General features: G+C 40.1%; 1 protein-coding gene across 1 annotated transcript in view; it reads left to right on the forward strand.

The window, feature by feature from the left end:
* Positions 1-1,453: 1,453 nt before the first annotated feature.
* Slc2a12 (solute carrier family 2 member 12) overlaps positions 1,454-24,895 on the forward strand; it is a 53,515-nt gene continuing 30,073 nt past the window's right edge. The window contains exons 1-2 of the mRNA XM_076858233.1: positions 1,454-1,733; positions 21,058-22,398. Coding sequence (XP_076714348.1) covers positions 1,619-1,733; positions 21,058-22,398 — 1,456 coding nt within the window. The 5' untranslated portion in view covers positions 1,454-1,618. The remainder of the gene's footprint in view (positions 1,734-21,057; positions 22,399-24,895) is intronic.

Genomic DNA, 24,895 nt, shown 5'->3' on the forward strand with positions numbered 1-24,895 from the left:
CAAGAGAAGATGGAGAACTGATAAAAATACGCGTGTCTCACAGACTAAAAACTCCTGCTCCTACCATCATCACACATCCTGGGAACCAATTAGAGCATTTGTCTAAGCATTGTTGTTGTTGATGTTGTTGTTCAGTGAGGACAAGCTGATGTGTGGGATTTGTACTTCTACCCTGTTAATCAGAACAGGACTGGGCCACACTAGAAGGACTTCAATTTTTCTGCATTATCAGCAGATGTGTCTGATTCCCTAAAGGATAAGGAAAGTACAGAAATATCTAGTGATGAAAAAGAATTTTTAAAAATGGTGTTAATGAAGAACTTGGTGGTGATCTAGTAAAAATGTGGAAAGTAAGCAAAGACAGTCATCTTTTGCCTACACAAGCATGGATTGGTTCCCTGTGCAGAGGAGTGACTAGACCTATTGATCACACTTTAGGGCATCTTCTTAAGGTCAAGAAGAGGCAAGTTACTCAGCCTCCTTTTTCTGTTCAGTAATAGTAGCACATGCCTCACAAGTTTTTATTTTTTTCAGAAGAATCCTTTGAATGAACTTAGCATTATTTCTGGCACATATGTATTAGGTATATTTTAGTTTTCATTCAGAATGATTTTCTAAAATAATCCTAGGTTCCTCTATAAAATTTTCAATAAATATGATTTGCTAAATGTATACCAAAGGTAAAAAAAATCATAGCTCTGAAAGACTATATATATTTGCATGAATAAGAAAAACAAACCTCCCTTCACACACTCTGATTTGTTTCAGATTATATGACCATCACACCCACACAATGGATATTTTCCACCAGCCTTCCCCATCTAGGAGTACCCTCCTACCCAAGCAATCAAGCAACCTGACAGAAGATTCAGGATTAGTGCCTCTCTTAAAGACAGTTACACGTTAAAAAGCTACTTTGTTAAAATCTCAGGATATAATAAATCTAAAGAATCTATGTATTCTGAATTGGTAGCAAAGCCTTGATTTTTTGGACAGGCCTTGGAGAGAGGTAAATAAGACATTTAACCTAGACCCAATTTAGGCTGAAATATTAAAGACGTTTTGCTTTGTTTAAGCTGGTGTTATGATTCCTGTAACAACAGACTTGCTGAAAACTTGACACACTTTTCCTTCTGGTGTGTCTTTGCATAAATTGTTCCTCTTCTGCAAGATTAACTGATAAAATCTGAGTTATTTTGTCCCCACTCTCAGCTTGCATTTAAATCTGTTTCTTTTCTCTGCCTCTTTTCAAAGGTGCAGGCATACAAGAGCTAGCCCTAGCTAATGGCCAAGCACTGTGTCTGAGTCCAGTCCCAGAGTCTTTTAACCTCTTGCTTCCAAGTCCGCATCTAAAGGCAAAAACAACCCTGGAGACGGGGCCCTCCCCCTGGCTGTGATAGGCTGCTTGGAATAGCAACAGCCTGTGTCACCGAAAAGGGCAAAGCCTTCGGAAATAGAAACAAAGTTGGTCACAAATCACATTGGCTTTGCCTGAAGTTTTTTTTTTTTCCCCCTCACTCTTCTTTAGCATGCTACCATGGGACAAGTGACCACTCCTGTCCGCGGGGGAGGTCGGGGTAGACTGCTGGCGAGGGAGAGGCTGTAACTCTACGTGACCATGGTACCTGTTGAAAACACAGAGGGCCCCAATCTGCTGAACCAGAAGGGGAGAGAGGCGGAGACCGATGGCAGCTACGGAGCCAGCGGCGGCCGGCATCCTGCCTGTTCGGGAGGTAAAGTGAGAAGGCTGGGCTCGCGTGACAGACCAGAGGGGCGAGCTGTCCGTTTGTGTGCGTGTAGGTGCGCGCGCGTGTGTGTGTGTGTGTGTGTGCGCGCGTGCGTGAGCGCGCTGGATGCGTGGACAACGGGGAGAGTATCTGGTGGGACGCCGAATGACCTAGAGCTGTAAAGCGAGGATCGAAGTCTTGTTAGGACTATTTTTGGTAAAAATTAATAATAATAATAATAATAATAATGAGTTACATACCCACTGCAGGTATGATGGGTTCCTTCAACTGTGTTTACACAACACAATGTATAAATCTTTTTCATTTTGAAAAGTTTAGTCAACAACTTCGCTTGTAAACACACATACATTTTTCATTTATTGTTGCAAAAGGACAATACATAAACAAGAGAGCATTATAAGCACCCTTTTAAGAAATCAATTTTTTAAAGTGGGGTTCATAAAAATTATTAGTTATGTAATCAATGAACACAACTTTCTTTTAAAATTCCTTGCATATTTGTTCTGAACTTGTTATCCCAAGCCTGAACCCCCTTACTTAGCGTGTTCCTTCTTTCTTTAAAACTAGTCTTTCAAACTGAAGTTTGTGGAATACTTTTTCCTTAGGGAGGTGAAATTTCGAAAAGTTTTAATTCACTTCAATGGTCTTTGCTAACCCAAATGATTTTCTTTAGCTCCACATTGAGGATTTCCACAAATACACTGCACACTTCTGACCACCTCTTCCTATTCATTTAGTTTGCAAAGGAATGGAGACTGATTGTACTATAAAATAAAATCATTGACAAGTAATTCTTTCCTTCCTACTGCTCTCCTCAGCCCTGCTCTTTCTATCCATGTATAATAGTCCCAGTTACCTATGGAAATGTCAACAACAGTAACTTAAAATGCTAAATGATACAAGGCATTTGCCTGTCACCCTGGAATAAGTCTACATTCGCTTTTTATGTTATAGGTTTGCCTGACTTTGTTATAGAGTCCACATACCCTCCCACCAAGGTGAAGTGGCACCTCCTCAGGAATGAAGAAACTGTCATTCTTCCTTGTCTTGTTCCATGCTCAGCTTCCTCTTGCTTTCCCATTTTTACTCAAGCTAGAAGGGAGAGCTGGGGCCATTTTTCAAAATGGCCTCACCCTCTCTAAAACAAAGCTGTCCCTTCCCTAAGGCTTTGCTAGCTCATTCAAAGTTCCTAAGAGCAGGCAAGAAAAAATCTGTGCTAGGATGATGGGGGTAAAGAGAAAGAGTTAACAGTTCTTTTTTCTAAATCCCTGAGAAACTGAGCTTCAGCGTAGACAGCAGAGGAAGCCCAGGTGATGGTGACAGCCAAGTGGAGTCAGTGTTAAGATCACAAAAATGAAAAGAAATTCTGTCCAGGAGGGGCTTTTATACTTACCATGAAAAATCGATTACTTAATTTTGATATGATTTTGAAAGCATGGTAGACCTTAACATCTGATGTTGTACAAGTTTGTAATTATCCCCCAGGAAGACGATGGGTATTTATGCTTGTAAAAATTGACTCCATGCTCATAATTTAACCTCAAGTGCAATTGTAGACAAGTGATAAATGAATGCTGTAAATTAGTGTTCAAATTTAATTTTAAATGAACCTTGGTTATCTAGAAGAGAAGCCTAAATGTTTCCCTAAAGTCTCAGATGAATACAGATTTGATCTATGTTATATGTTGAGATGGATACAGAATCTTTTATTATTACTTTTGTAAATTTTCCTAACTTGTCTTAAACATCTCTTGGCACTCATAAGAAATTATACACATCTATGTGTTAATGAATGAATGTGCATTCTTGCTGTACGGTTTTGACAAGTCATTTAGCATCTCCATTCCTTAATATTGGTCTTTTATGAAGATGTTGAGGTTGGATGAAATAATAGTTGTCAAATACTCAGCTTCTTTGCAGGTTAATTTTCCATAATTTATTTCACCCAGGGAATTCAAAGGATTTTAAAAAATGCTCAGTTCATGAAAACCAAAGGGAGATGAGTCAAATAGAGATGTTGCTCTGTCCTTTGGGGAACAGAGGAAAGGAGGAGAGGAGGGAAAGAGGTAACACCAGGGAATGATGATATTGGCCAAATTATATTGTTCTATTGTGTGCATGTACAAATATGTAACAATGAATCCCACCACTATGTACAACTATAATACACCAAAAAATAAAATAAAGTATGTTCAGTAATTATCATCATATTTCTATATTTGAAGATAGCAACTTTTCTATATTCCTAGATGGAAAAAATCAATCACAAAGAGGGATGAGTTATATAACCCAGGACGAGGTGATTAAATCATGTGAGATACTGAAAAACAAAACAAAATGAAAATCCTAAGCTCCACAATCAAGTCCGCCTTAATACGATTACACATAATGAAATATTTTGGCAGGTCTTTCGTGGCCAACTCTCTTAATTGGAAAGAATGCTTTGTTCCAACGACTAGAAGTTAATGAACTTAATTCATTTTCAAGAAGCTCTGACTCAAAGTGGTACATTGTTAGCACAATTTTCAGTGTTCATGGACCTATTCTAATTGATTTTCTAGGACAGTGCCAAGTTCAATTTGAAATCCTGGTACCCAGAGTGGACAACAGATGCAGAAAAAGTGAGAAACTACACACCAGACAATCTCACATCTAAGGAACGTGGGGCCAAATGATGGGCCATTGACCCAAGTTCATGCAGAGGCTGATGTGGAACTGACCTGGTGGCCCCTGGCCCAGGAGCTTTGATGTCTCCTAGGGAGAGAGAGTTCCCTTAAGTCTCCTTTTGCCCTTATTAACACTGCCTTTTCCTCTTCTATCTGTCCCCAAAGTCAAAAACCAAGAGCAATATTTGTTGTTGGAGTGCAAGTCCTCAGCACTTCAGAGAATACCCTGGAACCTAGAATACTCAGAACTGGGCTCCTGGACCCACCTGAAAGGGCTGCACTTTTTCCTCTCAGAAGATGCCTCAGTCAGGAACTTAAGAAATAACAGAAGGAAACTCTTCAGCAGTTGTTCTCAAACACCCTGTGAATTCCTGTTGGAAGCTGAGGGATGATCAGTATGTTAGATATCATCGTAGATTGGCTCCTACTGAGGGCTGTTATCTTAGGTCTAGCTTAAACTGGGCCTCCTTAAATTCAGTCCAGCCTGGCTTTCTCAGAGTTTCCTGGGCAGCCCAGAGGAAGTCTTCTTGTCAGAGAGATGGAGGAGACTTTTGGAAACAAACTCATCCCCAGGGAAGAGAAAGTAAGTCCAACCAGCTTGCCTGACAATAGAGCTTTGGTTGTGGGAAGCAGGATTACTAACAACAGGTCAGTTAACTTGGGCAGAGCCAGCCTGGAGCCAGGGCCTCTCAGAGTTTGTGAGAAGTCAGGTCATCCCCATTTTCCCAGGCTTTCTATATATTAAAAACGCAAGTACCAAAACCTGTGGAAAAATTGTTAATTCTTTAAAAATGTGCAATGAACAAATGGGTGACTGATAATAACAGCAACAAATTGTTGTGTGTATTATGATATTCCCAAGAAAATGACAGGATTTATAGACGTGTTATGAAGAACTAGAGCTTCTTGTGTCTGGTAATGAGATCAGATTTAAAGATAAACATCTCCCTCTTTAGTCCAGTCAGCACCTCTCTAAGACTGTATATTTAAACTTGGAAATCATATCAGAAGTCTAAATTTGAGACTTTGCATGACGAGGAGCCTTGAGCAAATGACCCCTCTGGGACCTCCTAGAAAGGGAGAAGGCTCTAAACAAACATGGTGGGATTTGTTTTACCGCAAACTCCCAGTGGTTTTTGGCACACGCAGCAGGAGCAATGCTCTTGTTGCTCTCTAAGGACACGTCACCCAGAGAGGCAGAGAGGTTGTCTCTTGCCACAGACCCCTCCCAACGACAGCAGCAGGAGGCAAACAGGCCTTGGCAGGGCCTGGCAAACATGGATATGGCCAGCCCAGGAACAGCCAGCCAAGCCCTGGGGCCCACCTGCACAGGTTGAGCTTTAGCCGGCACACACCAGCATGCCTGAACTGGTTCTTGCAGCCCAGTGTCCATTCTGATGGCCAGAAACCTCTGTCCAAGTGGCTGAATATTTTCAACACCACCTGCTCTCTACCAGGTGGGCAGCAGTAGCAGAGGTGGCAGAGGTCCCAGGAACGGAGTAGCTGCTAGGACCCTGAGGTGGGCCCACTGGTAGAATCCCTATGCATTCTCAAAGAGGTAATTTTTGGTGTTGTATCTGACACCAGCTGATAGAAACAAAGCTCATAATAGAGTGAATACACTGTGGGACAGCCTGAGGAAACAAATGTAATGTGTATATATCAAAGATGAAATCGGCCAATTTTAAAATATAGCTTTTACTTGCTGTAGATATGTGGGATTTTTTTTCATTCAAGAATAGCTAGTCTTTGAACCATATTTTTATAGGTAGCATTTTCTCAATAGAAAGAACCCAAGTACTATTTAGCCTCAAAGTTAAAAGAAAGTTCTAAGAGCACCAAAGGGACCCTCTACTCGTATGCAGCTAGCTCTGGCTGCTAAGAGTCCCCGCAGTTATTTACTCAGAGTGTATGAGCAAGAACTGGTTTTATGTGACATTTAAGTTAAGCTGAGTTGAAGCTTTCTAGTTCATTTTTTCCCCTCATAAACAATCTCTGCCAGAAGAGTGCATTATTGAATAATTTAAACGATGCCCTAGAATGACGGTGAGAAAGGAGAAGTTGGATGACTCCTTCCCAAGGGACTATTTGACCATACCACACAGGACAATTTCTCATTCTATCTTTCCTCAAAAAAAAAAAAAAAAAAAAAAAAAAGAACCCAATTTCAGTTAAAATCATAGAAATGGAAACTTCTCAAAATACTTCCCAGTTGAAATGAAGTCAAATAACCTTGATAATAAATCATAGATTTATATGGGTAATTTCTGTTTTCTTATTGGCACTATTTTCTTTTTCCACTTGTAGCACAATCATTTATGTATTGCTAAATGGCTATGCATCAGCAATATACTAATTATTCTATACAATTTAAGTAAGTATAATAAGACTAAAATAATTGATCACCTTAATCTAAGTTTAGCAGTTTCTATTGTTTTTGAACAATGACTCATTTTTCAATGACTCTGCCTAAATATCAGGGAGGAAAATGGAGTCCTTTGTTTGACTTACAGGAATATTTTTTTCCCTTAAGTAAATTTAGTTTAATTTAACTTTTAACTGTTCAGTTGTGATTCCCTTGGAAGTAATTATTTTTCAAACAACGCATGACTCAGGTCTGCCTGGCAGTTTGGAGCTGTTAGCAACGTCTATATCATTATATACAAAATGTTTCCACACTTTATGGAAGTTGGAGTTGAGAGCTATGCGCTAAGCTCTTTTAGAAACTTGCTTGAGATGATATCTCAGCTTCAGAGGTGCAAGACTTTTTAAGAATGAGAGAGAGCTGCAATTTAGATCAATTTGTCCGATGAGAAAGCAGCCCTACACTAATAAAATGTTGATTTTTAAAAATTTCCGCTAAGAAACTGAAAATGTAGAAACCACAAGGCAAAAATCACATGAAGAAACTTTTATGATGCAAGTCCAATCATGTAGGTGCTGCCAATTTCGAAAACAAAGGAATTCAAGAATTTATGAAAAGGCACAATTGTTAGGTTGGAAACAAGGTATCATTTTATTTCCTTTGCAATCAGCAAGACAGATTGTTTCAAAGTTTTACTTTTATATTGTGAAGATTTTAGCACATGGATTCAGATTAAACAAACTTTTATTAAACAGTTGTGGGCCAAGTGCTTTCGTTACTATTTTTTCCTTCTTATCTTTATTAAAATGAGTCCATGAAGTGTATCCCAGCTCACCATTGGGAACTGAGGCCAGCGGCAGCTGCCAATTACCAAGCACTGACTGCCTTCTTCCTTGCATTCTTCTATCTCATTCATTCTCACAACTTATCTTATCTTTGTCTTACCAGTGAGGAGCAGAGGAACAGAAAGATTAAAGCCTTGCTGGGCCTGTCAAAGTCTAGCTGGCAGCTATAGGCACTCTGATTCAGACTCTTCACCATTCAACCTAGAAACCTGCTGGAGAAAAGCAAAGTGACTTACCCCATGTAGAACTGATAGTAGGTGACAGCGTGGGGATCTGAGCCTCAATATCGTAAACCCAGTCCAGGGTTTTGCCCTCTTGACTAACAACATCATTCAGCATTCTTTACTTCCAGTATGTCTAATCTGGGAATTTGGAAACCAGTTACACTCATTTAATAACCAATTGGATTCAATTTTAGCTAGTTCCCTATTTTTTCATGTGGCCTTTTGTTTTCTGTAAAATTTTAAGTTCCTGGATAAAATATATATTATCATACATATCAGATTTCTGAGCTGACTCATTGTGCTTAGAAAGTACTGTGTAATCCATAGTAAATTGGAATTATGCTCCCTATATCTCCAACCTATTAATCAGTGATAACATAAATGTGGTAATGAATCCAAATGTGACCTAGGAAACATCTCAACATGGTGCTTATAACCACCAAGGCTGGTTTTGCTGACCATCTGTGTAAGCCTTGAACATACATGCACATAGTACGTACATGTTGGTTATATTAGCACAGGAGTGAAGAAGGGCTGAATGAACTGAACTAAAAGGTATTTTAATCCATGAAACATATACTGTGTGAGAGGTGCAGTTGAATGCTTCAGAGTAAGGATATTGAGGACCTTATCCCCATCTATAGATTTTACCAACTCATCAGAAAGGTAAAAATCTACATAGCTACAGTCATGCACTGTATATTGATGCTTTGATTAACAATGGGCTCATACATGTTGGTGGTTCCATAAGATTATACTATACCTTTAATGTACTTTTTCTATGTTTAGATACACAAATATCATTGAGTTACGATTGCTTACAGTATTCAATACAGTGACATGCTATACAATTGTGTAGCCTAGAAGCAATAGGATATGCCATATAATCTATGTGTGGAGTAGGCTAGACCACCTAGATTTGTATAATTAAACTCCATAATGTTTGTGCGAACAATGAAATTGCCTAACAACATATTTATCAGACTATATCTCTGTAGTGAAGCAAATATTGAGAATCTACTAGGAATCAGATATGATGCTGTGTCCTGGGGCCCAATGGTAAATAAAAAAGACATCCAGGAACTGCAGATGCTGATTAAAAACTGGGAAAGAGGGAAGAGTTCAGGAATTCTACAATGGAGGAGTTGGTCAGATACATAATACCATGATAATGCACAGAGGAATGAGTCTGGCCAGTTTCTGAAGCCTCTTGGAAGACAATATGACTAAGTTGAGTCAAGAAGGCATAACACCATATAAATACAGTCACCTCATACTGTACAAAGTGCCAAAAATATATAGTCTCTTCAACAAATGGTGCTGGGAAAACTGGAAATCCGTAAGTAATAGAATGCAAGTTAACCCCTATTTCTCACCCTGCACAAAAATTAACTCCAAGTGGATCTAAGACCTAGGCATTAGACCAGAAACCCTATATCTACTAGAAGAAAATGTAGATACAATACTTCAACATATTGGCTCAGGAGCTGACTTTCTTAACAAGACTCCTAAAGCACAAGAAAAAAAATCAATAAATGGGATGACATCAAGTTTAAAGGCTTCTTCACAGCAAAAGAAACAATGAAAAAATGTGAAGAGAGAGCTTACAGAATGGGAGAAAATCTTTGCTACCTGTGCCACAGATAGGGCATTAATTTCCAGGATATACAAAGAACTCAAGAAACTTAAACCAAAATGATAACAACAACAACAATAATAATAATAACCCACTCCATAAGTGGGCAAAAGAACTGAACAGACACTTCACAAAGAAATACAAATGGTCAATAAATATATGAAAAAAATGTTTAACATCTCTAGCAATCAGAGGAATGCAAATTAAAACTACATTGAGATTCCATCTCACTCCACTCAGAATGACAATCAAGAATACAAGTAACAATAAATCTCGGCAAGGATGTGGGGGAAAGTGTATGCTCATACATTGTTGGCGGGGCTACAAATTGGTGTAATCTCTATGAAAAGCAGTCCAGAAATTCCTCAAAAAAAATTAGGAATGGAACCACATTTGAACCAGTTATCCCACTTCCTGGCATATATGCAAAGGAAGCCACAACAATGTTTATAGCAGGTCAGTAATAGCTAAGCTATGGAACCAACCTAGGTGCCCCTCAACAGATGACTGGATAAAGAAATTGTGTTACATATACACAATGAAATATTTACTCAGTCATAAAGAATGGCTTTATGACATTTGCCAGCAAATGGATGGATCTGGAGACTCTCACACTAAGTGAAATAAGCCAATACCAAAAAACCAAAGGTAGAATGTTTTTGCTGATATGTAGAAGCTAAATCACAATAAAGGTCGAGGGGAGGGGAAGAAGAGAAGTTCTGTAGGTTAGACAAAGGTGAATGAAGGGAAGGGAGAGGGGATAAGAATACAAAAGACGGTGGTATGAATTTGACATAATTTTCCTACATACATATGTGAAAATACATACGTGAATCCCACCACTGTGTACGCCCACTAGAATGCGGTCCTAATTAGAATAAGATATATTCCATGCTTGTATAACTTTGTCAAAATGGAGTCTCCTGTCCTGTTTAACTAAAAAGAACCAATATTAAAAAATGATCAAAAAGAAACAAATAAAAAAATAGGAAGTATAACTGAGGCCAATAGGTTTACATACTATCTAAGCTGAGAAAATAGCATATATACAAGTTTGGAGAAGGGAGAACGGCATGTTCAAGGAAATACAAATATTTTGGTAGGATGGGAGCACAGAATGTAAAATGAAGAAAGAGGACAGCAAGGAATCTGAAGCTGTACACAGGGACCATGCTGAGAGACCTGGGTGTTGACCATTGTTGAGAGCCACAGCCAAGTCAGATTGCGCCTGGCATTTTGCCAGAAGGAGTGGTTGAGAGTTGACGCCAGCGAGCCATTAAGATGATGATAATCAAGTTAAGCTGCGTATAATTGCTGTGACTGGATGATGCTGGATTGAAACAGGCTGTGTATTCAGTTGTATATAGACCCCTGCTGTCCGGCAATAGGGTGGCTCCTGCTGCCTGGGGCGCCCGCTACTTTTGAGTTCTCGGGAGTTCCCGTTGAGCTCTCCGGGAGCCTGGTTGAGAGCTGGGAGAGTTCCCAGGGAGTGCCGGTGGAGTTCGGGCAATAAAGTAGTTCCTATTTGAACCTTGAGAATCACCAACTTCGGATTCTCCTGTTTGTGCCTTGTGGCGGCTCGGTTGTTTTGTGCCCAGCCAGACTGCAGCAGACCATGAAAACAGGAATTCCTGGGAAGAAGACCATATCAGTTTAGAGAAATCAAGAGAGCTGCTGCAAGTGATGGTATAGAGACAGAATTGAGTTTTCATTGAAAATCCCACCACATGCCTCCAAATTCTGCAGCTCTAAGGGTCACCATTCTTTCAATATTCAAATAAATGGCTTCAGCCTTCATGTGGTTAAACCCACACATGCCTCCTAAGTCTTTTCTGCCTCTGCCAGCCCGTGGTGCCCAGTACACCTGAGGTGCTGATTCTTCGGATGCTTCCTGGACCCTCCCTCTGCTTTCTCTGGATTTTTGCCTTCATTTCCTGCCACTGGTCTTTCCCCTTAACCCCATTCTAAGCCATAAGTAGACTATAGCCCTTTGCCCTTTGCAGTCCCAAACCCAATCTTTGCAGATCGTTACTAATGATTTGAAAAGGGCTATACTGCAAGGGACTATTAGGTGGGCCCATTCTTTAAACTTCTGTTTTTTAATCCCTCGAGGAAATTTCTCATAAAGTCACTTTCCTAAAATCAGTCTACATTGCTCCCTAGGCTTCTCTCTCCATCCCCATCCACACAATTTGACAACTTATCCTGACCTTTTCTTCCATTTCTCCTGTTTCTGAGCTCTTTTAACTTTTCTTTATTGATATCACTCTCATTCTCTTTCTCTCCTCCCTCTTTCTCTCACTCTCTCTCAAAAATTCTCCCTCTGTATTATGTAAAGCCCCTCAGCCTTTTCTCCCTCTCCCTTCTTTCTTCCCTGAGTCTACCCACTCACGAAGAACATGCCCTGTGAGTTTCTGCCTTAGCATCCCACATGAACATCCAAACATTAATTGTAATAAATACAGCGTTCTTCCTAGAAGGAAGAACTGTAAATCTACAGGATTTATGGTTTTATGTTCTTCCATTTTATTTCCATAGTTGAAGAATTCTAAAAGCATGAGGTTGGTGATTCTCAAACATTTTTGAGAAATAGGAAAGCAGTTTAAATAGAAAAACAACTTCAAATTCTCCCATTATCATCTTTGCAGTCTCATAGTTACCAATTAGAAAATAAATACAGATTGACAGAAAGCTACTGTGTGCTTACTATCATACTGAATTTTTATTACTTCTATATACATTTGAAATTTTGAAATATAAAAGAGTAAGTTACCACTTCTTCTGGAATTGAAGAATCATCCATGGTGATACTTTATAAGTTGTCATGGATTTTTTAATGTCCATAGCTCGCCATAGGTTCCACATATGAAGACTCTCCATCCTAGAGATACCAAAGGTATCTCTATGTAGGATGGCTGCTGGTTTATTATCCTGATTCAACGTCTCTTAATCATCAATTGAAAGTCGAGTAAGACCCTAAGTAACTTAGCAAGACCCTTCTTGACTTTTAACTAGAGTTAAACGTTAGAAGTATTTATTTGTCAGTGAGTTAGGACTTAACATTAAATGAAATGCAGATGTGACCCTAACTACAAGATCAAGCAGTAAATTGTTAAATATCCAAAAGATTCATGGTGCATCCCCATCTGACAGGTGCAGAGCTTTGACCAGCCAGGGAGAGGGAAGATATCTCTATGAACTCTCTCTCTCTCTCTCTCTCTCTCTCTCTCTCTCTCTCTCTCTCTCTCTCTCTTTTTGGTATCAGAGATTGAGCCAGGGATGTTTAACCACTGAGCCACATTCCCAGCCCTTTTTATACTTTTATTTTGATACAGGGTCTTGCTAAGTTACTTAGGGCCTTACTAAGTTACTGAGTCTGGCCTTGAACTTTTGATCCTCCTGCCTCACTGAGCCGCTAGGATTACAGGTATGCACCATCGCATCCGGCTCCAAGGACTTTTTTAAAAAAAAAAAAAAAAAAAAAAAAAAAAAAAAATATATATATATATATATATATATATATATATATATATATATATATATATATTAGGTGTAGATGGACACAATACAATGCCTTTATTTTTACGTGGTGCTGAAGATAGAACCCAGGTCCTGTCTGTGCTAGGCGAGTGCTCTACCGCTGAGCCACAAGGACTCTTAAAGCTGCCTTTTCCAAGGGTTGGAAGGTTTTTGCCTAAGCCCAATTCTTCCCATTCCATCCTGTCAATATTACTTTTCTTTCTGTGTCTCTTCAGGTAAAAAATTTTCAGGACTTCAAAAACTCGGACTAGATAGGAAAGGCTTTGGCTCATTGAATTTTGGAATATAAAATCAGTGTCAAGAAGGGATCAAGCCCAGAAAAGCCACTAGACTAGTGCATTCTACAAATTGTAATTTTTCACATAGTGATTTTCATAAGTGCAGAACTATAGATGGCTTTTAATGATCCAGGAATGAGATACCCTATTCATAATCAGACTAAAAAATAGCCCCCCAAAATAATCTTTCTTGGTCCAGCAGATTCACACTAGAAAAAATAGCTTTAGGAATCTAAAATTTGGCCAGGGCTGTGCACATATTTTGCCTCCAGTTTCAGATCTATGACTTTTTTTTTTTTTTGAGAGAGAGAGAATTTTAATATTTATTTTTTAGTTTTCGGCGGACACAACATCTTTGTTTGTATGTGGTGCTGAGGATCGAACCCGGGCCGCACGCATGCCAGGCAAGCACACCACCGCTTGAGCCACATCCCCAGGCCGTCAGATCTATGACTTTCTAACTGCAACCAGAGTCAGGTGTGTTTATGGCTGGCTATGCAACAGCCATTCTAACCCCTTTGTGATTTTCTGCCTTTCCTATCTTGGTAATTAAAAGATTCAGTAAGCACTTCCCAGTCCCTCTTGCAGCCAAGTTTGACCAGTGGCCCTCGGGGTAGGCCAATGAGACATTAGAGTAAGTCTTTCAGGGTCCTTCTGGAAAGGCCTCACCCTGATACAGGGAGAGAGGCACCTGCACTGAGCCTTCTTCCATCATCTCCTGCTTTTGACTCTGGTAGTATGGGAACCTTATTCCTGGAGCTGTGGCAGCCACTTGCAAATAGGGTGACAAGTTGGGGACAAAAGAAACCTTCTGAGGAGGCAGGAATAGAAGGAGGGGTAAATGGGACTCCTTAGAGATACAAAATCCAAGATGGTCTTTTGTAATTCAAATAAATGCCATTGTTTTAAGGTTTGGGGGTTCTTATAGTCAAAAATATCAAATCTGACTTGAGGGTAAAGAGATTGCAGCAGATCTGGTTATTGGTGAGTACGTTTCAAGTAAAATGGAAAATATTGAATTTTCAGATGTTTTGAATATAATTTTTTTAAAAATTATTTTCTTTCTTCCCATGAAAAAATATGTAGGACATCTGTATTAGCCTATTTTTTATTACAACAATTAAATCCTGAGGGCTGAGCTACCCTACCATTGAGCTTCATCCCCAGTCCTCTTTATTTTTTATTTTGAGACAGGATCTGGCTAAGTTTCCCAGGTTGGCCTGAAACTAGCAATCCTTCTGCCTCTGCCTCTTCAGTCCCTGGGATTATAGGTGTGTGCCACCGCACCCAGTTTTAGAGGCTGAAAGTTCAAAATTGGGGAGGCATTAGTTTTGTCACTGGTGGGGACCAAAATGCAATGGCAGGTGGGAGGAAGAGATCACATCTCTAAATAGGAATCTAAAGAGTCAGGGGTCAGGTTCAAGTTTTTTTTAACTACTCACTCCCACCAGAACTCACTCCAGGAAGCCTCCTTCCTTTCCAAGGGCAGCACCCATGACTTCTAACCTCTACTGCTAGAGCCCACTTCTTCCAAGTTCCCACCGCCTCCATATCACCACACTGGAACAAGAACTGCAACACATGAACCTTTGGGGGACAAACCACATCCACACCATAGCAACCTTGATAATGAAGAATAAATTAAGGCAAAGGTAGCGCTAGCTGAGAACTGCGATGCAAACAGAGCTTTACAAGACAGGTGGACGAGAATAAAATTACAAAAGCAGAATAACTGTCCCGAATCTGTGCTGTGGAGGATAAATATGAGAAACTGTTCTAGAGTGTAGATGAAAAGGTCAAGAGAATAGATATGAAAAAGGAAAGGAACATATAAATAATTAATCCTAAACAACTGGACCAAAAATACTACAAAAAAAAAAAAATTAGAAAACTTTTTATTTTTTGATACTGTGGATTGAACCCAGAGGCACTCAGCCACTGAGCTACATTTCCAGCCCTATTTTGTATTTTACTTAGAGACAGGGTCTCTCTGAGTTGCTTAGCACCTCGTAGTTGCTGAGGCTGGCTTTGAACTCACAGTTCTCCTGTCTCAGACTTCCAGGTAGCTGGGATTACACATGTGTGCCACTGCACAAGCCAGAAAACCTTTTTTTTTTTTTTTTTCCTGAGTGGAAGAACTCAACAAATACCAGAAAAATTTAGAGGAAACAATCACCCAGACTTATCCTGATGAAGTTGTAAATGAAAGAAAGCAAGCAAAGGAAAGAAAGAAAGCAAAGAATGAAGTCTATACAGATAGTCATGCAGGGAGAGAGAGAGAGAGAGAGAGAGAGAGAGAGAGAGAGAGAATGAATCAATCAACAACAAAGCCAAAGGAAGGCAAGTACTGATACACGAACTGAAACACTGTCCACTCTTGAGACTGACCTCTCCTACCAATAGAAGTAGAAAATTATTAATTTCGTGAAAGTATGTCTGTGAAAGTACTCTGAATAAAACCTGGGATTGGAACAAAAGAGAGGTGGAGGAAGGAAGGAAAGTAGAAAGGAAGGTGCCTATCTTTTTTAAGTTTATTTTTTCTGGAATGTCAAACAATAGTTGGTGTTGAGGGAAGCCAAATTTCTGTTTGACCTGAGTTTTACTGTGTGTTAGAGGGAAGACTGGTGTCCAGAGAAGGGGTGGGGATAATTGTTAGGTAAAGGCTAGAGCCTAATATTACCTATACATGGGGCACCATATGTGGTCCAGGGCCCGAAGGCAGCATCTTGGACCATTGGTGGGCTGGAAACCCTGTAGCACATTCTCCATAGACATGTCCTCTGGGAGTTTGTGTCAGAGCAGTTTTTTAAGCCAGAACACCTCCTTCATGGCCTATCCTAGAGCCTCTCCTGAGCATGTCCTGTGATATGCACTCTTGCTCTTAAGGTGTTCCCAATCTAAGGCAGGAGACAGAAATAATTTAATATAATCCAGGTTGCTGTCATACGATGCAAGAGAGAGGAGAGAGAGAGAGAGATCAGTGCTAACCCAAGAAGGGAAGTCTGGAAGGTTTTGTAGAGCTGGGGATATTAGAGCTAGATCTTCAAAGATGAATCAGGTTTCCCCAGGCTGTGGAGGAAGACGGAAGACACTGGGGTATGGGGTTGAGGGGGCAAGGGGCAGCATGATGAGAAGCACAAGTGAAAGAATGCAGAAGTTTCTGGAAATAGAAAATGGTGAAGATGGGCCCAAGAACTGGTATGTGTACAATGATGTGGAGCTTGAAAATCTGGCTCTTGAAAGGGAACTGCTAAACACTGAGTATCATCAGACTAAGGTCCGCCATTACCTAATACTATGTATTGACCTTAGTCTGACAATACAGCTGTGGGAGGTGGGGACCAAGTACCCTGGAATAGTGTTCCTATTCATTCAGTTATTAACTCAACAAACAATGGCCATTTTCCTTGTGCCAAATGATTACAGGTGAGAACACAGATACACATAAAGCAGAGTTTTACCTTCAAGGAACTTTCTGTCAACAGTGAAGGCAAATAAGTCCATCAATGAGTGCCTTACCATGGGACAGGCCCTCTGAAAATAGCCTGTGCACAGAGGGAACGCAAAGGGGCTGGGAGCCACACAGCAGACTATAGCAGGGCAGGACCCGGATGTGACTAAGGGTGGTCTTCTAGGGGAAGGTGGTGCTTGAGATAGCTGCTGAAAGATGAGTTGACATCAAAGGTATTTGGGGAGAAAGAGCCAAAAATGGGGGGAACATAAACGGCAAGGCTATTTGGACAATTGCAAGTTTTTTTTTTTTTGTTTGTTTGTTTTAACAAAACATGAAGGGGAGGGGGTTCTTTAAAATTTGTGAAGCATTCATAGTTGGTCAAGCTGTATGCATAATTACCTGGCTGCCTGCCAAAGCAACCTGTGTGTGCCTGCTTTTCAGCCTGCTGCGGGATTTAGTCAGGCAGCAAGTTTTTATTGTGTGCCCATTATGTCCATACACCATGGTAGGCATATGGGGGAAGAAGGGAAGGAGAAAGCAAGCAGAAACTCAAATATTGTGCAAAATGAAGCGTTTTTGTGTTGAGTGCTGGTTCCAGTTGGAGTTTCATCTGACTCACCGAGAGCAGGGACAATGTAGCCATTGTGGAAGCCAGAGCTGCAATCTCATGGCCGGTGCTGCCCCCTGTGCCTTCAGCTGTGGGTCTCACCGCTGAATTGCCTAATGCCTCTCGATTGTGAGCACATCTTCATACTACCTTAGTGAAGCGAGGTCACTGCCTTCAGAGGCACGCTGGAGACTTTCCTATTGCAGTGAGTGGTCTTTGAGCCAAGTGGCCAGAAGATACAGAATGAGCAGAACCAAACAGTCCATGGGCACCAGACAGTTCTACCTTGGTGATGTCCATGAATAGCTGAGAATTCCCTATGGCACTTTTGGGGAGAACAGGGATGTAAATGAAGCAAGGCCACAAGTGAAATAGCATTGAGGGCAGAGTGTTTGACTTCAGACTACTAAAGCTTTAGTTTAATTCTAGGGCATATGACAGCATGTTGGTAAGCTCTCCACCTGGGACTAAGATCATAGAATGTCCTAGTGCAACTTTTCAATCTCATAGGTCTAGAGATAGGTAAAATAGAAAGACAGGTAATAAGAAAGTAATCGGTTACATAACATTGAAGGTAAAATGTTTCATACCAATTTATTTGGAAATAGCTTTATTATGTCTCTGGAGTGGCTCAGTGTTAAGTTTCAGGGACTCTGACAAACTGGGATGGCTTCCAGACCCTTTGCACACATCCCCGTTTGTCAGTGTCCTACAAGCCCTGGCTGAAGAACTAGGCAAATGACCTAAGTCCAGAAAGCAGCAGCAGAAGCCAGATCCCTCTTCTCTCAGGAGGTAATTTCCCCCAGACTATAGGAAGCAGGCTTTGTGACCCTCATTCTTTTAACTTACTTCCCCTACCCCTGTCCAAGATATGATAATAGAGCATCAAAGGAAGGAATCCTTGAAACTTAAGGAGGTTATTTTTTTTTTTCCATTGAAAGAAATGCTCTTTCTCATCTAATAAAAGGGAAAGCAAGGAAGGGGAAGGAGAAGGAGATGGACAAGGTGGCAAGGACAATCTTGTACTACACAGTCATTCTGGGATTCATTTCCCTGTATCCTTAATTCAGAGACCCTGGCTGCCCTTGGTCACTCCAAATGGCCTTCCAATGCCTCACTTAAAAATGTGTCTTCCAAGGGGTTCAAGCTCCAAAATTTCTTCAATCAGAATATCCAATTACCAATTGCCAAAGACACACAGGAATCACATACCAATCAGGGATAAAAGGAGTAGTAAGTAAAGGTAAGAATAATAAAATATTCTTTTCCAAATGTGAATATTCTACCTACTCATTCTGTGGTCGAGGAGCTGTTAGTAGGGTTTTAAGACTATATGGGAAAAAGAATATGTGGAAACTGAAGGCCTGAATGATCCCGAATGAATGGCCTAAAAGTACTTTATATAAGAGACAACTTCAAAGTCATCTTGCATCTAAAACCAGTACATGATAAATAATAGATAATGGAAATATCATCGGGTAGTTCAGTTTCTTGGGAGAAAGGGGTACATTTGTTTATTACCACTATCTATATACATGGTTTAGCCTGTTATAATATGATGATGAATATTTATTTTCTGGTTAGCTAAAGAAATTACTGATTTAATTTTAATTTAAAGGTCTAATGCTGACAAATCAGTTTTATTTAATAAGAATTATTGCATTCTTATTTACCCCTCTATCTAAATACTCAGTGGTTTTTTTTTTTTTTTTTTGGTTTCTATTTATGGAATTTTGGAATTTCGCAATTACCAGGACCCTGTAGATGGAAAATACCTTGGAAAATCTGTGATGAGAAGAGATTTAGATCACCTTCATTTGACCTGCTTATTCCAGGAGAGCAGAATAACATTTCCAAAATACACTCTCCTCTCCTCCAAGGCAGGGTTAAATGGGTCTGCTGACTGTCTGCCCTAAGCAGTTGTTTCTGGCCCATGTTCTGCTTCTTCCCCTCCTCCTTTGCTGGATCCTCTTCCTTTAATGTCAGAATACCCCAAGTCTCAGTCCTAATCCTGCTTATTCTTTTCCCCTATTCTAAGTGATCTCACTCATTTTCCTATTTCTGACTCCCAAATATATATCTCTAGCTTTGATCTGCCTTTTCAACTCCAAATCTGTACATCCAACATCCACTACTGGACATTCGTACCCAAATATCTTCCAGGTAAAACAAGCAAAGCATTTTAGTTAAGTCCTAAGTGTAACTTTTGATGTTTGTTCCTCTTTTTATCACACACACCCAGTTCTTCCCTGTGGTGTTGTATCGTCCCATGTGGTATACAGTACTGCAGACAGCAAGTCAAATACTGTGCTCAAAGCACAGAGCCATCTTGGGTCCCAGAACATTCACCCATCTACAATTCATGAACAAGAATAGTCATTTTTAGCTCACAAATAAGTCTTATATCTGTCCCCTTGTCTCCAGTTCCACTCTGAACACCCAGGTCTAAGTGTTCCTCTTTTGAAAACCAAGACAACATACTTCTCTCTGCCCCCAGTCTTGCCCCTTGAAGAGCTACTCTCCAAGCAGCAGCACGTAGGAAAACAAGAAATCCATAGTGTGAAATGTTTTGAAACCATTCAATGGGTGTTGAACCTATTATACTTGGAATACAATACAATGAAAAGGTATCACTGTGACCTTCAAGGTCTACATGAAGTGTCCCCTCCCTGCCTATACAAGTTCACTCTCCATATCGCAGCTACCTCTCCAGCCCCCTCTTGAGCCCCACACATGATGTGCAGGTCATTGACAGTTACTAAGACATGGCCAGAGCTTTCCCGTCCTGCACCCTGCAAACTGCCCTCTCCTGTGCTTATATGCTTTTCTCTTTGCCACTTTTAAAAATTTTGGGTTTTATTTTGACTTATAACAAGCACCTATGCAACTACTAACAGAAATTAATAACTGTTCGCTATTTGACCTTTTTCCCTCGAATGTTAACATTAAAAAAGAAAGTTCTCCCTGATTCATTCCCTTTCCTTCTTACTCAAAGTGAATAGTGAATATTGCTGGTTCCCTATCCTGCACCCCCCCACCCCCCCACCCCCGCCATTCATTTCCTTCTAACCTTGACTTTGTGAAGGCTTTTACACACCTCCCATCCCACCTCCACTCCCTGCCCCAACATCCTCCTGTGCCTCAGCGAAGCCAGTTACAGCCCCATGTGACTGGGGAGACAGGAGGGCAAGTGTTCTGGAGGCTAGTTTCATTTGGTCCCTGTGTACCGCAGGGAGCTTGTGGCCCTTCTAAAGGCTCCTACCCACCGCATCTTGCTCTCAGAAGTTTGTCTTTGGAGAACTGGAGTGGGACCAGAAGCGCCAGGCTAGCTGAATTTCTAATCCAGTGCCAAGGCACAAGCTAAGCAGTATCCTTGTTTGTTCAGTCTTTATCATCAGTCACCTGCTTATCTCACATGGCTGTCTGCTCTTAACTAAAAACAACATCAATATCAGATAGATATTGATAGAGGAAAACTGGACTTCCTGAATATCTCCATGTCTTTCCTCCTTAACAAGAAAGAAAAAAAAAATTCCTTCTATAACTAATCTTTTTTTTTTTTTTTTTTTGGTTTGTGCATGATTTTCTGTAGTTGTGTTTAAACTCATTGTTTACAACGTTAAGTCTCCATTCTAAACACACAATGTTTAAAATTACAACTTGGAACAAATGTCCGTTTTTTCCTCTCCTGTAGGTTGCAGCCTGTTCACTTTCCTGACATCGGTCACTGCGGCTCTCAGTGGCCTCCTGGTGGGTTATGAACTTGGACTCATCTCTGGGGCTCTTCTCCAGATCAAAACCCTACTAGCCCTGACCTGCCATGAGCAGGAAATGGTTGTGAGCTCCCTCCTCATTGGGGCTTTCCTCGCCTCTCTCACAGGAGGGGTCCTGATAGACAGATATGGAAGAAGGACTGCAATCATCTTGTCATCCTGTCTACTTGGACTTGGAAGCTTGGTCTTGATACTCAGTTTGTCCTACACAGTTCTTATATTGGGACGCATTGCTATAGGGGTTTCCATTTCCCTGTCTTCCATTGCCACTTGTGTGTACATTGCAGAGATTGCTCCCCAACACAGAAGAGGCCTTCTTGTGTCACTGAATGAGCTGATGATTGTCACCGGCATTCTTTTTGCCTATATTTCAAATTATGCATTCGCCAATGTTTCCCATGGATGGAAGTATATGTTTGGTCTTGTTATTCCCTTGGGAGTTTTGCAAGCAATTGCGATGTACTGTCTTCCTCCGAGCCCTCGGTTTCTGGTGATGAAAGGACAAGAAGAAGTTGCTAGCAAAGTTCTTGGAAGGTTAAGAGCCATCTCAGACACAACTGAGGAACTCACCGTGATTAAATCTTCCTTGAAAGATGAATATCAGTATACTTTTTGGGATCTGTTTCGTTCCAAGGACAACATGAGGACCCGAATCATGATAGGTCTAACACTGGTATTTTTTGTACAAGTCACTGGCCAGCCAAACATATTATTCTATGCATCAACTGTTTTGAAGTCTGTTGGCTTTCAAAGTAATGAGGCAGCCAGCCTTGCTTCCACTGGGGTTGGGGTGGTCAAGGTCATCAGCACCATCCCAGCCACCCTTCTTGTAGATCACGTTGGCAGCAAAACCTTCCTCTGCATCGGCTCCTCTGTAATGGCAGCTTCATTGTTGACCATGGGCATTGTGAATCTTAACATTCACATGAACTTCACCAACATCTGCAGAAACCACAGTCCTATCAACCAGTCCTTGGACGAGTCTGTGTATTATGGAGCAAGAAATCTGTCAGCTAGCAACAGTAGTCTCAGAGATCACTTTAAAGGGGTCACTTCCCTCAGCAGGGGCTCGCTTATGCCCATGCAAAGTGACATGGATAAGAGAGGGGAGGTCACCTCCACACCCTTACCAAATGCTGGACTAAGCCAAACTGAACACCAGATAGTCACTGACCCTGCTGATGTCCCAGCATTTTTGAAATGGCTGTCCTTAGCGAGCTTGCTTGCTTATATTGCTGCTTTTTCCATTGGTCTAGGACCAAGTAAGTATTTTATTCTTTATCCCATTTCTCTCTGGCCTTATGAATGTCTGTGTACTGTTTTTAACTAGTCAGAGCATCATACTGCTATAATATGTTGCTACATATAAGTACTAGAAGCAAGACAAGGGTAATAATGGCCGTCTGATGTTTCTGCTAATGTGGTCAGTTGTACCTGCTTTTGAAAAGCCCAGGACTTTTGAAAAGGATAAGTAAATATGAGGATGCTTTAATACAACTGTTTGGGTATGAATCAACCTATAAAGAGATTTATTGCCCAAGGACATTGTATTGTTTTATGAAAGCAATGTTTTCTGGGATTATATTTTCCTGCATACCATTCCTAAGTTTCCTTGTGGGTGGAAGCAAAATAAATCAAGTGCTTATATTTTCTTAAAGACATGATGATAAATATATTCAGGTAATAATGACAAAGAGAGAAATTATGAGTATAGAAGAGGATGCATTCTTTCTCTGAGTAAATTGTATTTGCTACAATAATCTTTTCAGGGCACTTCACTCTTGTCTATTAAATAGAATAATGGAAGTTTAGTTAGGTCCATTTAACACAATATGAGCAGCTAACAGGGAATATTTTCTATTTTTTATTTTTTAGATCTAGTCTGTTCCAATAAGAAAATCCAAACACTTCTTGAGTAAACTCTTTTAGAGATGGATCTGCAAGAATAGGTTGTTTGTTGCAGTTCTGCAGACTTTTAGCCTCAATCCAAAGTTGGAACCTTCTTGTAGTGTGGTTGAGAAAGGTCTTTTTAATGCCTCATTAGGAAAAAAAAAAGTGCTAAATATTGAAGGCAGTTTTTCTATACCACCCCTACCTTCATCTCTTCTTCCTCTCTTTCCCCCTTTCATTCCTCTCCCTCCTTTTCCCCCGTTTTCTCGGTCTCTCCCTGTTACTGAGTTAGTTTTGAAACTTATTGACAAGAACCAAGGAGGCAAATAAATTGGCTAAAATAAAAAGAAACATTGGAAGTTTCAGACGAATAAGAAGAGATAGGGGCTGTGTTGAAGAAGGAATTTCATGGCAAATGTAGGTCTCTGGCATCAGTTGCTGGACGGGCTTTCTAAAGGAAGGACAAGTAAGGGCTTGCTCTCTCTTTTCAATGCTAACTCATTACCTGCATTCCAAAGATATGTTGAGTGTCTTTTTTTTTTTTTTTTTTTTTTTTTTTAAGAATAAAGAACCATGCAAAATGCTAGGGAAATGGTGATGAGCAAGCAAGGCCTCATTCCTGTCCTCACGCAGATTGCAGGTGTACTATATCCAGTCAGGTTTTTCCAATCAGCATCCACTGGGGTTGGCCTGCTCCATCTTTGGGCACTAAACTTGCACATGCTGATATGGCCTCTCTTGCCCCAATTCTACCTCTTCATTGTTCAGCTTCTACTCCCACTTCTAAAACCTCAGCTTCTACATATTGATTTGTTCAAATTCCAAGAGATGAGGAGTAAATCTGAGAAACCCTGCTTTTTGCTATGCAAAGTCAGTGGTATCGGTTCAAGTATAATCAACAATGGCAAGGTTTGATTGTAGGTTTCAAAATGTGGGTGACCAAAAGCTGGCCTGCCTCTGTTGGCTCCATATTTCCCAGAGAAGGTTGTGTGGGGCAGACAGACTAATATTAGCATGCCATTATCCTTGAATTGCTTTGACTTGTTCCTGAAACTTGGTCCTTCTTCTTAAGATTTATCAATGATAAAATATTCTTAATGAACATCTTCTAAAAATACATTTATACCATTATTAGGATTCAATATTTTGGGTATATATCTGTGTGATATTTATGTGGCTACTCTGATACTTTAAGCTAATGACATCTGATCAAGCATCTTCTTTACATTTTTATTTTAAGTGCTTCATAGTCTATCAGAGGATCAGGTCAAACACAAAGGAACAACTTGATCTTATTTTTGAAAGTTTCCTATATGAGCAAGTAAGTTGGGCTTATTTTAGAAACTTCAGGTAGTAGTTTATCAATCCATTGATTTCTTTTGTCAGAATTATTTTTTTCCATGTATGTTCATTATAAAACTAAAAATATTTCCTCGTACATCAATTTTCTTGACCCAATGTTTTGAACCTCTCAGGTTGAAAGAGTTTGTGTCATGGCATATATATATATATATATATATATATATATATATATATATGATAGTAATCTTAAATTTCCAGAATCAACTTGTTCATGGTTAGAGTCCTTTCAATCTCATGCCAGTCTTCTGCCTTTGACTTCTGAAAATTTTTGAAAAAAATGCAGCAAATTTTGCAGTTTTTAACACATCACTTGATACCACATGGCATTAGATCATGAATTCCCTTTTTCAGGAAACCTAGTTTGGTTTTGGAAACAATTACTAGAGACTGTTTGTTATTTACCTTCTAGGATTCCTTAAACAACATTCTACTCTAATTTTTAAAAATATGATTAAAGTTTAAAGTCAACCAGTATGTACTGACACCTTTTATGTTACATACTGTGAT

This window comes from Callospermophilus lateralis, chromosome 6 (assembly GCF_048772815.1).
Source record: "Callospermophilus lateralis isolate mCalLat2 chromosome 6, mCalLat2.hap1, whole genome shotgun sequence".
NCBI classification, from domain to species: Eukaryota; Metazoa; Chordata; class Mammalia; order Rodentia; family Sciuridae; genus Callospermophilus; species Callospermophilus lateralis.